Source organism: Hippocampus zosterae, chromosome 2 (genome assembly GCF_025434085.1).
Source record: "Hippocampus zosterae strain Florida chromosome 2, ASM2543408v3, whole genome shotgun sequence".
In the NCBI taxonomy this organism is placed as follows: Eukaryota; Metazoa; Chordata; class Actinopteri; order Syngnathiformes; family Syngnathidae; genus Hippocampus; species Hippocampus zosterae.
The window spans coordinates 40801900-40818653 of NC_067452.1; the positions used below are offsets into that span (position 1 = coordinate 40801900).

At 47.3% G+C, this 16754-nt stretch overlaps 1 protein-coding gene across 2 annotated transcripts; it reads left to right on the plus strand.

The window, feature by feature from the left end:
* The first annotated feature begins 62 nt into the window (after window positions 1-62).
* On the plus strand, window positions 63-13803 carry eif5b (eukaryotic translation initiation factor 5B). Of its 2 annotated transcripts, none has more exons than XM_052054331.1 (26): window positions 63-258; window positions 2035-2145; window positions 2229-2292; window positions 3279-3434; window positions 3640-4120; window positions 4207-4340; window positions 4420-4497; window positions 5889-6039; window positions 6129-6224; window positions 7040-7126; window positions 7207-7266; window positions 7350-7654; window positions 7754-7861; window positions 9594-9704; window positions 9787-9854; window positions 9981-10122; window positions 10194-10325; window positions 10463-10645; window positions 10720-10881; window positions 11614-11745; window positions 11822-11953; window positions 12052-12128; window positions 12210-12374; window positions 12465-12603; window positions 13017-13178; window positions 13255-13803. In XM_052054331.1, exons 1-26 carry the CDS (start codon window positions 224-226, stop codon window positions 13360-13362), a joined length of 3579 nt encoding a protein of 1192 aa, XP_051910291.1. In that variant the 5' UTR covers window positions 63-223; the 3' UTR covers window positions 13363-13803. The 2 variants fall into 2 exon arrangements, with proteins under 2 accessions (XP_051910291.1, XP_051910290.1); XM_052054330.1 differs by having other exon boundaries at window positions 64-258; window positions 7037-7126.
* Window positions 13804-16754: the final 2951 nt, after the last annotated feature.

Below are 16754 nucleotides of genomic sequence, written 5' to 3' on the forward strand. Positions count from 1 at the left end.
CACAACTTGCCGTGTATGATCGCGCTTACCACTGTGTTAACTTGCACTCGACTCCTTCGTATCCATTTAAAATGACCCGATTCTCCGTTTCTTTCTCGTTTGATGATCAGGAAAAGCAAGTGTCGTAAGACCTCCTGTCCACGCGATTGATATGCGATCTTTGGTCGATGTGAACCATCCGTGTGTGCTGTGCGTGGAGAAGCGGAGAAACTCGGCTTGAAGAATGGGGAAGAAACAGAAGAAATCCGGGGAGGACAGGTACAGAAAACATCCGCGGGGGGTCGACGCAGGCTTTGCCCTCGCTGACACCCAGTGGCACTGAGCGCCACGACGAAAAGGTGCGCGTTTGCGCCCCAGAGTTCCCCGGTTAGCTTTAGCAGCTAACGAAAGCTAACCACGAGTTGGCTGCGAGAGTGCAGGCAGGTACGAAGTACATTTGGAAATAAGGTATCTTATCAAATGTTGGCCGTATGGCCAAGGTGGTCACGCTTTGTGCTCTTCGGTCGTTCACAGCCGGTCTCGGCGCTCTGCTTGTGCGTGGTGGCTGAAAGTCGGTCATGTTAGCCGGCTAGCATCCAGCTGGCTATCAAACGAAGCCAAGAGTCCCCTAAAGATTACAGTGGCACGTTTATCTACGTGGCTAATTCATTACGTGGTCATTGGTTTTTCCAGCGTACCAAAAAGCACCATGACATTTTTGTTTCGTGTTTTTTTAATCACCAAAAATAGCACCGTTTGGCAAAATATAATAATTGAAACTTTAATGAAGTCTAAGTGCAAGCAAGGTGAAAGTCACACATTAGTACCTTAGTGTCCCTTTAAGCGGCATGGCATTGTAGTGAGTGACGTCAGTACTTGGTGTTGTCCCGATAAGTTTGCTACTCCACTAGATGTGCAGCAATTCATTTTAACACCCCTAACCACAAGAAGAAAATATTTTGCGCCCTCCCCAACTCTCCAATGCGACTGTAAAAAGTATCATTTGTCAATGGATTTGTTATAAGTAAATCTCTGCCTTATGAACATTCAAGAGAATAAAAAAGATTTGAAGTAAATCAATTTGCCTGAATGATGAGAAGGTACACTGCCACCTACTGTTGTGGATATGCAATTACACTGGCTATCTGAAGTTGCCTGACACTGGCGCATCCAGATCAGGACAAATTTGATAAATTAAGAAAATTAAAATCGACATGTTCTTATTCAATAATTTGCATTTTGTCCACTTAAATTGATCACTTATTAGTGATCTCTTTACGCCATTGCACATGTTAGTTTCTGTACGTCAAGTTCAATCCTTCTGTAATAAAATGGCTTGAACAAGGTACAAAGCCCAGAAAATGTCAAGAGGTCAGTTAGATTTTTCATTGGGGAAAACCCACAAAATGCCAACAAAAAAAAGGGATTTACGCAGTAATATTGTCTTCTTTGCTTAGATAACACAGCCGAAAGATGTAAATATGAAGTAGTCATTAAAACTTATGAATTTAACATGAGTTTGAATGGAATTGTTGCATTCTGAGCACAGCCACATGCATCCCCGTTAATAGGTAGGTGTGAGCACTTCCTGTTCAGAAAATAAGATAAGATATCCTTTATTCGTCCCACACTGGGGAAATTTACAGCCTCCAGCAGCAAGAATGTATGTAGAAAGAAGAAAGGAGAAAGAGAAAAAAAACAACAAACATCTTTCAATTAAATACAATATGAACACAAATATTTTGTAATAATAATAATAATAATACATTTTATTTGTGGGCGCCTTTCTAGAAACTCAAGGACCCATTTTTGACCCATTGTTCCTGAATTCTGTCGTTGGGAAGCTGTGAATACACCCGTTGCCATTCCTACAGCAGAATAATAGTTTGTAACTAAACAGGCCCCGGATTTAACCCTGAGTCGGTGAATTCTGCTCGGGACTTGGCGAGTCAGCAGGGCGCGCTCTTGTTCCGCCGGCGGCACTAGCGGAATGAGCGGGTTTATGCCCCCTTTGCGTGCGTTTGTTTGACCGGCTGATTTTTTTACCCCCATCAGTGCCAAAGATGACGACATCGATGCTCTGGCGGCAGAGATCGAAGGAGCTGGTTCTTCAAAGGAGACCAAAGGAAAGAAAAAGAAAAAGGGAGCCAAGAAAGACGACTACGAGTATGTGACGCTGTCATTCCCCCCCCCCCCCCCCCCCCCGCATCTCGCTCCGTCGTCCCTAACATGTTTGTTCGCCGTTGCAGTGAGGATGACATCTTAAAGGAGCTGGAGGAATTATCCTTGGAGGCACATGGTGGACAGGGGAAGGTAACTCCCTCCAAAGATGCTCATTAAACTTTTGAGTAGGGTTGCAATTGTATGGGAAGAGACCAGAAAATTCCAAAATTGGCGCTTGGCCTACGAATAGGGAGCTTAACTAAAAAGTGGGATCCTTTTTTTTTTTTTTTTAAATTGAATTTTTTTTGGGTAACAGGAGTTTGCCCGCTCATTTTGTATGTTTGTTTTTTTTTTCATTGTGTTAGGTGTTTATTTAAAAGTTTATTTTACGATGAAGCTTTTTCTTCCATCTTGCGTCTTAATGGTCATATGAGAGGACCGCCATGTTGACTTGGAAAAACGGTCTATCGGCCATGTATGCCAAAAGGGCACTTTGGTATCGGCGATACATCATAGACAGCGATACAGTACCCGATACATTGAAATCAGGCCTCTGATACCTGGCATCGGTACTCTCGCAGCCTGATAACCAAACCACAAAACTTGTCTTTACATGCCAGTGAATGTTCCCCTTCGTCCAGGTCATTTTACTCTCACCTGAAAACGTTGCCTTACGAAAGTCTGCTGGCTTAGAGCTAGCGCTTGGCGCGAAACGCCTTTGACAGGCGAACTCAGGCTAACTGGCATCAACGTTGCAGCAGTAGTTTCAAACTTTAAACAAATATTTGAACACACTGGCGTGGCAACAAAGACATGTAACAAACTGTATTTTTAATAAATTTGAATGGGTCCAGTCAGAGAGAGAAGTACTATTGAACCCAACATTCATGAAATCCGGTTAAATACTTCAAACTTCTTATACGTGAACACCAATAATGCGATGAAATGAAATGTCACGCTTTTCAATTTTTTTTGCGATGAATCTGGTCTTTATCCTGATACTTGTCGGTGACGATGATACCTTTTCGGAATAAGCCCGCCTGCATTTACCATGGAAATCATCCCCTGCCAACCGCCTTTGTCACAGGACGCAAGTGCGTCTTTGCTTCGCTGCCTCCAACTTTGTTTTTGTGCAGAAAGACGTCGTCGCCGCGGAAAATGATGCGGATCCTCCGAAAGCAGAGAAGAAGAAAACCAGGAAGGGGAAAGTGCAGGATGCCAGCCCCGAAGAAGTGGAAGGCAATCATCTAGAAGGTGCAAATGATGAGCTGAGGAACGGACAGCAGAAGAAGGTGGGACAGAAAAGGAGCCGTTAGTCATTTAGTCTTAATTAACTCATTCACTCCCAACGACGTTTTTAAACGTCTTTTCAGACTTGGTCCAGAATTGGCTGCTACTGAATGAGTTAAAAAAAAATATATATATATTTTGGTTACAATTTTGATTGTCGTCGTTAAAACCTGCCTGTCGTTAATAATGTCAGTGTTGCACCTCAAGGTGGCGCCGTCCGAGTCTGATGAGGAGAGCGGCTCGCGTTCTCGTCTGAAGACCAAAGGAGGTAAGAAAGGCGCCAAGAGGCCTTCTGGTTCCGACGAAGATGACGACGACGGCGACGACGAAGGCGCCGCCAGAAACGCAAAAGAGGCCGAATCCGAGGGAGATGAGGAATCCGGCTCTCGGAGGGACAAAAAAAACAAAAGCAAAGGGAAAGTCGCAAAAAGCGAGGACGAGGACGAACGGGAGGACGGCGGCTTCAAGATGAAGACCGCCGCGCAGAAGAAGGCGGAGAAAAAGGAGCGGGACAAGAAGAAGAAAGAGGAGGAGAGGCTCAAGCAAAAGAAGCTGAAGGAGAAGGAGATCGGCGCCGATGTCAAAAAAGAACCGGAAAAGACCCCCGCGGAGGCCCCGCCCCCGCCGGGGGTCCCCGTGGCGGACGCGGATGCGGACGAGCAGGAAGGAGCCGAGGCGGCCGGTGAGGGTAAGCTATCCGCCTGCCGTCCGTGCCTTGACTCCCGCGCGCGCGACGAAAAAGTGAGCCCGGTTTGTTGCCGTTTGACGCATCAGATGACGGCGACAAGAAGAAGAAGGACAAGAAAAAGAAGAAAGGGGAGAAGGAGGAGAAAGAGAAGGAGAAGAAAAAGGGGCCGAGCAAGGCCACCGTCAAGGCCATGCAGGAAGCTCTGGCCAAGATGAAGGAGGTGTGCTGTTGAAAGCGTGGGGGGGGGGGGGGGGCGACAACAACATCCGACAACAGAGCCCCTCTCTTCTTCTCTGTAGGAGGAGGAGCGCGCCAGGAAGGAGGAGGAGGAGCGAATCCGAAAGCTGGAAGAGCTGGAGAAACAACGGTTGGAGCAGGTAAACGCCACACAACCCCACCCCCACGATGGAGCCCGCACATGGCGTTCTTGATCTCATCTCCACTCGGGCGTGGCCGTCCTACAACTGGAACGACGTTGATTTCTTTTCGCTTGAAAAGGGGCCGAGGCCTGGCAACGGCGAGTGACGTTAAGAGTCGGCAAATGAGAGCGTACAAGCCACAGGCGAGAATAAATGAGCTAGCATAGCATTCACTAAATTAGCTTCCACCCGATGTTGGCAAAAAAAAAAAAAATGCCGCAAAAGGTCGGCGAGAGGCAGTGAAAGTCAGCAAAACGACAGCGAGTCACGTAGCGCAACATATACGCTACGACGTGGATGTGTTTACTGCACAGTAATCTCTCGTTTATCGCAGTTAGCGGGGACCCAAACCACCCGCGATCAACGAACTAGCGAGGGAATCACTATTTCATTCGTCATACACTATTCATTCATTCATTCATCTTCCGAGCCACTTGATCCTCACTAGGGTCGCGGGGGGTGCTGGAGCCTATCCCAGCTGTCTTCGGGCAGTAGGCGGGGGAGACCCTGAACCGCTTGCCAGCCAATCGCAGGGCACTCAGAAACAAACAACCAATCACGTTCAGGCTCACACTCACACCAAGAAACAATTCTTCGATTCTCCAATCAGCCTGCCATGCATGTTTTTGGAATGTGGGAGGAAACCGGAGCACCCGGAGAAAACCCACGCAGACCCGGGGAGAACATGCAAACTCCACACAGGGAGGCTGGAGCTGGAATCGAACCCGGTACCTCTGCACTGTGAAGCCCACGTGCTAACCACTGGACTACCGGGCCGCCTCGTCATACACTAACCTAACTTAAAAACATGTTTAAATATATTAATCTATAGCATAGGTGTCAAAATCAAGGCGGGGGGGGGGCAGATTCGGTCCCCCCACGTCATTTTATGTAGCCTGCGGCAGCAAATCATATGTGTCAATTTCATGATTTGTTTTTTTTTTTTTTTTGCCGAAATCTGTACTGAAATGTCAAATTGTCGTGGCTAATAAATAACGTTGAGATTTTGCACCGGCCCCTCCGAGGGAAGCCGTCACTCCGAAGTGACTTTGACATATAGCATGAAGTCATGTTAATTACTACAAACATGCATGTATAGCATTAAATTTGGCCTTATAAATATTATTTATACTCATACACATGTACATATACGATAAACGAGGGATTACTGTATTGCCGTTGTTTTTGCTCATCTTGTGGTGTCAATGATTTTGCTTCCGCTATTTATTTTTCCCCCCGTCGTTTCAGCCCCATAAATTCCATTTGTTTTTATTTTAAGGTCACAAACAAATAGCTTGTAATTCATTTCACGGTCTCACTCACGTTTTACCCCCCCGACACCTTGGCAGGAGCGTCTGGAGCAGGAGCGCAAGGAGAAAAGGAAGCAGAAGGAGAAGGAAAGGAAGGAGCGTCTGAAGAAGGAAGGGAAATTAATGACCAAATCCCAGAAGGAGGCTCGGGCTCGGGCTGAAGCCACGCTGAAACTGCTGCAGGCTCAAGGTCGGTTCCGTTTTTTTGCAAATCGGCTCGATTCTCTCTTGTAGTTGTACGGTCGGACAAAAAAAAAGCTGATCTGTGTCGCTGTGCAGGAGTGGTGGTGCCATCTAAGGACACCGTGTCAAAGAAGAAACCGGTTTATATGGACAAGAGGAAGAAGAAGCAGCCCATCGCTCAAACTCCTGAAGGTGGGCTCGACAAGTTCGCTATTCAGCTTTTTACCTGCGGAACCTCAAGCGAATAGCTGAAACTCACCTATTTGCATATTATAGCCGCTCATAGTTCCTGTTGTGTTTACAATTTAAAGTCTTTGTCTTCATCCGATGTAGTCTCGCATTGCTATTTGACGCGCTTCCAGCTTATTTTTCCTTCCCTTCTATGTTGGACCAGTCCATAAATGTATTTCTTGGGGGGAGGGGTGGAATGTTTTGGCGAAACTGAGACCATGAACTTTATAGTGGGGGGGGGTGTGCTCCTAAATTCCCATTCGAGCGATACTCTGAGAATGCGTGTGTTCGGAGAGCCAGAGCACGCTTCCCCTTCTCATTCATATCCGCTCAGTAGTTTGTGCTTGAACAGTTTGCACCCGGACCGCCTGACACACTGGCTGTCGTGCCCCCCAGTTGGAGTGCCTACAATGTACACCGCTATTCTTTTCGGTGCACTCGGAATAACGGAACGGCACATTTTGAACGCTCTGGGTTTCCCAATAGTCGAGCAAATGTGCGCTCAGAGCGTATTTCCGAAAAGTGCCTTGGAACTTATCGCCCCCCCCCCCCAAAAAAAATCTCCCGTCCCCTCACGGCGTGATGCATTCTGGAAATACGGCCCGGTGGCAACCGCTTCACTCGCAGCGTCGGGAAACCTTGTTCAAGTGTATCGTTACTCTGAGTGTCCCAAAAACCAAGCCGCTTCAAGGAAAGTGAACATCAATGAAAGTGAGCACAGCGGCTAACTAACGACACGGAAACGGTGTTCCTGAATTTGTTTTTCCGTGCAGCAGAAACGTCGGCGGTGACCTCACCAACATCAGAGACGGCAGAGCCCATTGCCCCCGAGCCGGAGGCGCAGACGCCGCTAATAGAGCCAGGTGAGAGGTAGGAGGGCGTGGTAGGCGTGGAGCATCCGCAGCGGCGAGATTGAACTTTTGCTGCCCAAAAAATGTTTCAGAGGTGAAGGCAGATTTCGCCGTGGACGACTGGGAGGCGATCGCCAGTGATGAAGAGAAAGGTCGGTGCTGATGCACGCTTGCCCCCCCCCCCCCCCCCTCTTGCGGCCCCAGCTACTCATCGTTTTGAGCGTCTCTTTGGCAGAGTTAAAGAAAGTCCACATCGAGGTGAAAGAGGAGCCCGCCGGCCCGCCTCGGCCCACCGGCAGCGAGGAGGAGGAGGAAGAGGACGAGGAGGATGACGAGGACGACGACGAGGACGACGAGGAGGAGGAAAGCGAGGAAGCGCCTGAAGAGGAGGAGATGACGGCGAAGGGCGTGACGACGGCAGCTCGGGGGAAGAAGCAGCCGGCGAAGGAGAGCGACGACGAGAGCAGCGAGAGCGACGACGACGACGACGACAGGACCAAAGAGGAGCGTCTGTACGATCGAGCTAAAAGGCGCATCGAGGCGAGTGTCCCCGGAGCACCCGGGGGGGGTCCAGCTCTCCACTCTTTCTCACTCAATTCTAACCGGCGATTTTTTTTTTTTTTTTTTTGGTCCCCGTAGAAACGCCGAGCCGAAAACCTCAAGAACGTTGACATAAACCGGCCGAGAGCGCCGGTCGTGTGCGTGCTCGGACACGTCGACACCGGGAAGACCAAGATCCTTGATAAGGTGCACACTTGGCTCACTTGACACCATCTTTGACATGTCGCTTCTGACAGGGCCATCGGTAACGTAGCGGTTAGCGTAGCTCCGGGGAAGCACAGTGCGCCGTGAGGGATAATCGGGTGTGTTGCAGGAAATGATACAATTGAACGTCATTGGGAAAAGAGGAATTACCGTATTTTCCACACTAGAGGGCACACCTAAAAAAAAGCCTTCCATTTTCTTAAAAGCTCACAACGCGCCTTAAAATCCGATGCGCCTTGTTCATGGTCATTACGGTAATATTTCAACCGCCAAAATGGCTCCTTGCTCAAGACACGCTGGCAACGCAGAGTTCAAACTTACGGTAATGGGTTCCGCAGTTGAACACGGAAATTGAGCGGCGGCAAGAGAGTTCAACGTTAACGAGTCAATGTTATAACTTCCTGTTTGGTTCAGTGTCGTTGCTTTATTAGATACGTTTTTACAGGCATCTGATCGTTCTGTTGGCGTCTCCTCGAGCGTAGCTCCATCTAGTGGATGCATCGTAGATTGTGTCTTATAATGCGGTGCATCCAATATATGAAAAAAATGACAAAATGGGCCATTCGTTGAAGGTGCGCCTCATAATGTGAAATGGTAATGCGCTTCATTGGTCAATGTCCCATTGAACGCATCACATGCTAAAGGTGTGAGTCGCTACGCATTGCCGAGCGGAAAGAAGGAGCAGCAACGGCAAAGTCAACATTTCTCTCGTGTGAAGCTTTCCCACATTTGAAAGTGAAGAACAGAGCATGGAAACATGGTGGCAGCGCGTGTGTAGAAATTGGCGACGTGAAGAGAGGGGGTTGGACGAAACGCTAGCTCGTTAGCACGGAAGCTAACCGCAGACGTTAGCACGGAAGCTAACTAACGAAAAGTCGCTACGCAGCTGGAAACCTTGAAGGAGCCGGTAAAAACCTACTTGTGCCACGTTAGAAACACCCAGCGGCAAGCCCCACTGGACACGTCACAAACTAGCATACAACCGGCTAGCAACGAGACCCGACAAAATGCCACCCAAACAGAAGCAAGACACAAGAAGAAGGATTCCCTGACCCTCACTCAAGTAAACGAATTACTCCAGCAACAAAAAGAGCTTTTTTCGGCGCTCTTGCAACAACAACAGGAACATTCATTCATTCATTCATCTTCCGAACTGCTTGATCCTCACTAGGGTCACGAGGGGTGCTGGAGCCTATCCCAGCTGTCTCCGGGCAGTAGGCGGGGGACACCCCGAATCGGTTGCCAGCCAATCGCAGGGCACACACCGAACAACCATTCGCACTCACACTCACACCTAGGGACAATTTAGATTTAGCATGTTTTTGGAATGTGGGAGGAAACCGGAGCACCCGGAGAAAACCCACGCAGGCCCGGGGAGAACATGCAAACTCCACACAGGGAGGCCGGAGCTGGAATCGAACCCGGTACCTCTGCACTGTGAAGCCCACGTGCTAACCACTGGACTACCGGGCCGCCACAACAGGAACATTTCAAAGGATTTGTCAAGATGATCATAGACTCAACAAACTCACCACTTGACACTTTTACCAGGGAAGTCCAAGAAATAAAAACCAGCATCAACTTTACACCCCCCCCCCCCAAAAAAAAAAATTCCAGTGTGCCTTTTAGAGTGGAAAAAAAAATGCTTATCTGTGTATGCCAACCACATATGGGTGACGGATGGGTTTCTGGTTCTGTTTGCTCATTTCCACAGCTGCGACACACCCACGTTCAGGACGGCGAGGCGGGAGGGATCACGCAGCAGATCGGAGCCACCAACGTCCCGAGAGAGACCATTGAAGAGCAGACGAAGATGGTGAAAAATGTACGATCACACACACACACACACACACACACTCCTCAAGACAGACTCGCATGAAGCCACAACGTTGTTTGTGCACATGCAGTTTGACAGAGAAGGCATGAAGATTCCTGGCATGTTGATCATCGACACACCGGGACACGAGTCGTTCAGGTGAGTGTTTGTCCAAAGTGATGAAGAAGCCATCGGAGCTCTTGTTGCCAAGCAAACGGGCAAGAACGATATCGTGTGGAGCGAGCGGTCGCATGTGTCTTAACGCTCGTCTTGTTACTCGATCAGTAACTTGAGGAACCGAGGCAGCTCCCTATGCGACATCGCCATCCTGGTGGTGGACATCATGCACGGTTTGGAGCCTCAGACTATCGAGTCCATCAACCTGCTGAAGGAGAAGAAGTGTCCCTTCATCGTGGCGCTGAATAAGGTGGACTTCCCTTTCCCGCCAGCCGCGTCGGCGTCTCGGTGAGAGTGGCTGACGCCGATCCCGCTTTGCAGATCGACCGTTTGTACGACTGGAAAAGGAGCCCCGAGACGGACGTCTCGGCCACGCTGAAGAAGCAGAAGAAAAACACCAAAGACGAGTTTGATGAGAGGGCAAAGGCCATCATCGTGGAGTTCGCTCAGCAGGTGAGCGCCGGCGCTCTCGATATTCCGTTTCCAAACGAGAACCTCGGACGGACTTTTGCCAGCGGAGTCTTTGCCCGTTCATTGGCCTCCCGAAACGGAGGCCGGGCTTCATCTTAATCCGCCGCTCTGACCCGCAGGGTCTCAACGCCGCCCTTTTCTACGAGAACAAGGACCCCAGGACCTTCGTGTCGCTGGTTCCCACGTCGGCTCACAGCGGCGACGGGATCGGAAATCTCATTGCGCTTTTGGTCCAGCTCACTCAGACCATGTTGGCCCGCCGGGTCGCGAGCTGCGATGAGCTCAGAGCTCAGGTCATGGAGGTAAGCGAAGTCCATCGGACGCGACCGAAACCACCCGCGAAGACGGACGGACACCCGATGATTTTGCGTGTCAGGTCAAAGCCTTGCCCGGCATGGGCACCACCATCGACGTGATCCTGATCAACGGGCGTCTTCGGGAAGGCGAGACCATCATCGTCCCCGGAGTGGACGGGCCAATCATCACGCAGATCAGAGGGCTGCTCCTGCCGCCTCCTCTCAAGGAGCTGCGGGTCAAGGTAACCTGAACCGATAACTCGTGGTGGACAATGAAGCTTCGTGAAGCACTTGTGTTACGTACGTTTTTGACTCCTCTAGAGGGCGCTCTTGCTCTAAAGATGCAGTGGAATTTTAATACATTTCCATTGCACTAACCTTTATATTTAAACCAAGAGCACCATCTAGAGGTGTCAAAAAGCATCACAGGTGCTTCATGAAGCTTCATTTTCCCATCATGACTGATAACCTTCATATTCAGTTTTGACCCCAACTTTTAACTCATTCAGTAGCAGCCAATTCTGGACCAAGTCTGAAAAGACGTTTAAAAACGTCTTTGGGGAGTGAATGAGTTTAAGAGTCATGACGATCCAAAATAAAAGTGGTGGGCCTCGCCCGCCAATAACAAAAAAAAGGAGTCATGGATGACCCTGGCCCCCCCCCCCCCCAAAAAAAACACCATAATTTCAAATTCATTGTCTATTACGCTTAAAAATAAATGTCTCACAAATTATTTGATTTTTAAAAAGATGTTTGACGTGTATTACTCAACTTTGACATTGATGACTATTTTCTTATTAGCCAAGAATTGAGCACCATTTTGAGAGGAATGGAGACTTTTTTTTAAATTAAAAAACACAAAACATTTTAATAGACACGATTGTAAGCCGATGATTTAATTTTGTGTTATTGTGTAATTTTGATTTAATTCTTCAGCCATTTTTTTTTTCGTTTGTTTGTTTTTGAATCTGTAGAATCAATATGAGAAGCACAAAGAGGTCTCCACTTCTCAAGGTGTGAAGATTCTCGGGAAAGACCTGGAGAAGACGTTGGCGGGGCTCCCCCTGCTGGTGGCACACAAAGAGGACGAAATACCTGTCCTCAGGGTAGTCCACTCTCCACACACACACACACACACGCACGACACAATCGCCACGTGATCTATCAACTGCTGTTCTTTAGGATGAACTCATCCACGAGCTCAAACAAACGCTGAGCTCCATCAAGCTGGAGGAGAAAGGCGTGTACGTGCAGGCGTCCACTCTGGGGTCACTCGAGGCTCTTCTCGAGTTTCTGCGAACATCTAAAGTTCCCGTGAGTTCTAGTGAAGTTCTAGTGAAACTTTTCGGGCCTCGGTTACACACTCTGGAGTATTTTTTCACCTGTGTGGATGTTTGTGTGTGCGCGCACAGTACGCCGGCATCAACATCGGTCCCGTCCACAAGAGGGACGTGATGAAGGCCTCAACCATGCTGGAGCACGACCCGCAGTACGTCCACCCCCCCCCCCCCCCCCCAAACCTCCCCTCACCTTTCCTGCTCGAACTCTGACGTTGCCGCGTCCGCCGCAGGTACGCCGTGATCCTTGCCTTCGACGTGAAGGTGGAGCGAGAGGGCCAGGAAATGGCGGACGCGTTCGGCGTCCGCATTTTCTCTGCCGAAATCATCTACCACCTTTTTGACGCCTTCACCAAGTACCGCGACGACTACAAGAAATCCAAACAGGAAGAGTTCAAGTAAGGCGCCGCCGGGCAGTCCGCCGCTCGCCTTTGCCGTACGGTCCGTTGACGGGGGGACGGCTGGGCCGCGTTTTCGTTTGCGTTCAGACACGTTGCGGTGTTCCCGGTGAAGATACGCATCCTTCCTCAGTTCATCTTCAACTCCAGAGATCCCATCGTCATGGGCGTCTCGGTGGAAGCCGGCGTCCTACGGCAAGGGACGCCGCTGTGCGTTCCCAGTAAAGCGGTGAGTCCAGTTGCAAAGAGGTGACGAGTTTCTGGGAGAATTTAAAATGGCGGATTTTTACAAATGTTGGTGGCGGGAAACTGAACACGGGTCGCTTGTCAATAAGCGGCACCTACAAATAAGAGGCGTCGAGCTATTTATTCCCAATGTCAGTTCACTGTCAAACTAAACATAAAACTAAAAGAATTGCTCTTTGTCTCATTATGACCACGTAGCTAATTAACATCTGCTGTGGTTGCATGCAAACGGTGCAGCCACACGGGGGAGCCGACGCTCAATTTTGTAGATTCCTGCTCTAGTCCCATGGAAAGTTTCCAAATTTAAAAATTCCTGGACACCCTCCCACTTGGGGGCGGCGTTTGTGTTAACATGGTCAGATGTTCCGGTTCGTGACTTGTTCTTGCGCGTCGCAGTTTGTGGACATCGGTGTGGTCACCAGCATCGAGATTAACCACAAGACGGTGGACAGCGCCAAGAAAGGTCAGGAGATCTGCATCAAGATCGAACCCATTCCCGGCGAGTCGCCTAAGATGTACGGCCGCCATTTTGAGGCCACCGACATTCTTGTCAGCAAGGTGAGTCCCGCCTCAGACCGTTTCAGCAAAATGTAATTGTCAGAGCCACGGGCTGATTGAATCCACATTGTTCCAGATCACGCGGGCGTCCATCGACGCGCTGAAGAACTGGTTCCGGGACGACATGCAGAAGTCGGACTGGCAGCTGATCATGGAACTGAAAAAGACCTTTGAAATCATATGAGCAGTTGGCACGGAATCAAACGTTTTTTTTACTCGCGAGAACACTCTTGGTCCGGTGTGCCCCCGAGTGAAATAGTGCCACGCTGAAACATTTCACTCTCAGTATCCCAACGTGCCTGTTGTCTTTCTTGTTCTCTGCTCCGATTCGTGGCTGCCGTTGCTTCCCGTCTCCACCTCCAAACAGATGAACGTTGACGAGTTTAACCAGCCCGCTACTCTTTGGGTCTGCCGAGGTGCGTTCCGGGACCGTACGACACACAAGGCGAGCGAGCGGCAGCGGCAACAGTTGCCAGTTGCAAAGACAACTCTGTGTTGATACTTTTTTTTTTTTTTTTGGGGTGCGCTTTCTCGGCCATGTTGGTGACGAGGCTCGTGGACAAAGGACGACCCTCGAAAATGTTTTACTGAAGTGCTGATGTAATAAATTCCCATGAAACTTGAACGGCGATCGGGTATGTGTGTGGCTGTGCGTTGCTTTTCAGGTGAGTCGGCACCCGGAAGGTGAAAATGCGGTTTATTCGAAATTCAACTGGAAATCAATTTCTGCCAATTCAAGCGGAAGCGTTTTTGTCATTGGGTGCCAAAGTTTGGCACTTTTGTGACTGAAATGTCATCAGCCATCCAAGTCACAACAGGACATTTGCGTTTTTAGCCGGAAAAAAATGACCATGTACAGTAAGGCGTTTTTAGCCCCAAAAAACGACCATGTATAGTAAGGCGTTTTTAGCCGAAAGAAAACGGCTATGTATAGTAAGGCGTTTTTAGCCAAAAAAACGACCGTGTATAGTAAGGCATTTTTAGTACCCAAAAAAACAACCATGTATAGTAAGGCGTTTTTAGCCGAAAAAAACGACCATGTATAGTAAGGCATTTTTAGCCAAAAAAAATTACGATGTATAGTAAGGCGTTTTTAGCCCCAAAAAACGACCATGTATAGTAAGGCGTTTTTAGCCGAAAGAAAACGGCTATGTATAGTAAGGCGTTTTTAGCCCCCAAAAAACGACCATGTATAGTAAGGCATTTTTAGTACCCAAAAAAACAACCATGTATAGTAAGGCGTTTTTAGACGACAAATGACCATGTATAGTAAGGCGTTTTTAGCCCCAAAAAACGACCATGTATAGTAAGGCGTTTTTAGCCGAAAGAAAACGGCTATGTATAGTAAGGCGTTTTTAGCCAAAAAAACGACCGTGTATAGTAAGGCATTTTTAGTACCCAAAAAAACAACCATGTACAGTAAGGCGTTTTTAGCCCCAAAAAACGACCATGTAAGGTAAGGCGTTTTTAGCCGAAAGAAAACGGCTATGTATAGTAAGGCGTTTTTAGCCAAAAAAACGACCGTGTATAGTAAGGCATTTTTAGTACCCAAAAAAACAACCATGTATAGTAAGGCGTTTTTAGCCGAAAAAAACGACCATGTATAGTAAGGCATTTTTAGCCAAAAAAAATTACGATGTATAGTAAGGCGTTTTTAGCCACAAAAAACGACCATGTATAGTAAGGCGTTTTTAGCCGAAAGAAAACGGCTATGTATAGTAAGGCGTTTTTAGCCCCCAAAAAACGACCATGTATAGTAAGGCATTTTTAGTACCCAAAAAAACAACCATGTATAGTAAGGCGTTTTTAGACGACAAATGACCATGTATAGTAAGGCGTTTTTAGCCCCCAAAAAACGACCATGTATAGTAAGGCATTTTTAGTACCCAAAAAACGACCATGTATAGTAAGGCGTTTTTAGCCAAAAAAAACGACCATGTATAGTAAGGCATTTTTAGCCAAAAAAAATTACGATGTATAGTAAGGCGTTTTTAGCCGAAAAAAACGACCATGTATAGTAAGGCATTTTTAGCCAAAAAAAATTACGATGTATAGTAAGGCGTTTTTAGCCCCAAAAAACGACCATGTATAGTAAGGCGTTTTTAGCCGAAAGAAAACGGCTATGTATAGTAAGGCGTTTTTAGCCCCCAAAAAACGACCATGTATAGTAAGGCATTTTTAGTACCCAAAAAAACAACCATGTATAGTAAGGCGTTTTTAGACGACAAATGACCATGTATAGTAAGGCGTTTTTAGCCCCAAAAAACGACCATGTATAGTAAGGCGTTTTTAGCCGAAAGAAAACGGCTATGTATAGTAAGGCGTTTTTAGCCGAAAGAAAACGGCTATGTATAGTAAGGCGTTTTTAGCCAAAAAAACGACCGTGTATAGTAAGGCATTTTTAGCCACAAAAAACGACCATGTATAGTAAGGCGTTTTTAGCAGAAAGAAAACGGCTATGTATAGTAAGGCGTTTTTAGCCCCCAAAAAACGACCATGTATAGTAAGGCATTTTTAGTACCCAAAAAAACAACCATGTATAGTAAGGCGTTTTTAGACGACAAATGACCATGTATAGTAAGGCGTTTTTAGCCCCCAAAAAACGACCATGTATAGTAAGGCATTTTTAGTACCCAAAAAACGACCATGTATAGTAAGGCGTTTTTAGCCGAAAAAAACGACCATGTATAGTAAGGCATTTTTAGCCAAAAAAAATTACGATGTGTAGTAAGGCGTTTTTAGCCCCAAAAAACGACCATGTATAGTAAGGCGTTTTTAGCCGAAAGAAAACGGCTATGTATAGTAAGGCGTTTTTAGCCCCCAAAAAACGACCATGTATAGTAAGGCATTTTTAGTACCCAAAAAAACAACCATGTATAGTAAGGCGTTTTTAGACGACAAATGACCATGTATAGTAAGGCGTTTTTAGCCCCAAAAAACGACCATGTATAGTAAGGCGTTTTTAGCCGAAAGAAAACGGCTATGTATAGTAAGGCGTTTTTAGCCAAAAAAACGACCGTGTATAGTAAGGCATTTTTAGCCAAAAAAAATTACGATGTATAGTAAGGCGTTTTTAGCCACAAAAAACGACCATGTATAGTAAGGCGTTTTTAGCCCCCAAAAAACGACCATGTATAGTAAGGCATTTTTAGTACCCAAAAAAACAACCATGTATAGTAAGGCGTTTTTAGACGACAAATGACCATGTATAGTAAGGCGTTTTTAGCCCCCAAAAAACGACCATGTATAGTAAGGCGTTTTTAGCCGAAAAAAAACGACCATGTATAGTAAGGCATTTTTAGCCCCCAAAAAACGACCATGTATAGTAAGGCGTTTTTAGCTGAAAGAAAACGACCAGGTATAGTAAGGCGTTTTTAGTCGAAAAAAAAGACCATGTATAGTAAGGAATATTTAGCGTCAAAAACGACCAAGTATAGTAAGAAATTTTAGCGTAAAAAAAGACCAGGTATAGTAAGGCGCTTTTAGCCGAAAAAAATGACCATGAATACTAAGGCGTTTTTAGCCGAAAAAAATGACCATGTAGAGTAAGGCATTTATAGCCCCCCAAAAAAGACC

Coding starts and splice junctions, on each gene's coding strand:
- eif5b (XM_052054330.1), top strand. CDS start 224: ATGGGGAAGAAACAGAAGAAATCCGGGGAGGACAG. Junction 9,855..9,980: donor CCGGGACACGAGTCGTTCAG/GTGAGTGTTTGT, acceptor TTACTCGATCAG/TAACTTGAGGAACCGAGGCA. Junction 10,882..11,613: donor TCAAGGAGCTGCGGGTCAAG/GTAACCTGAACC, acceptor TTGAATCTGTAG/AATCAATATGAGAAGCACAA.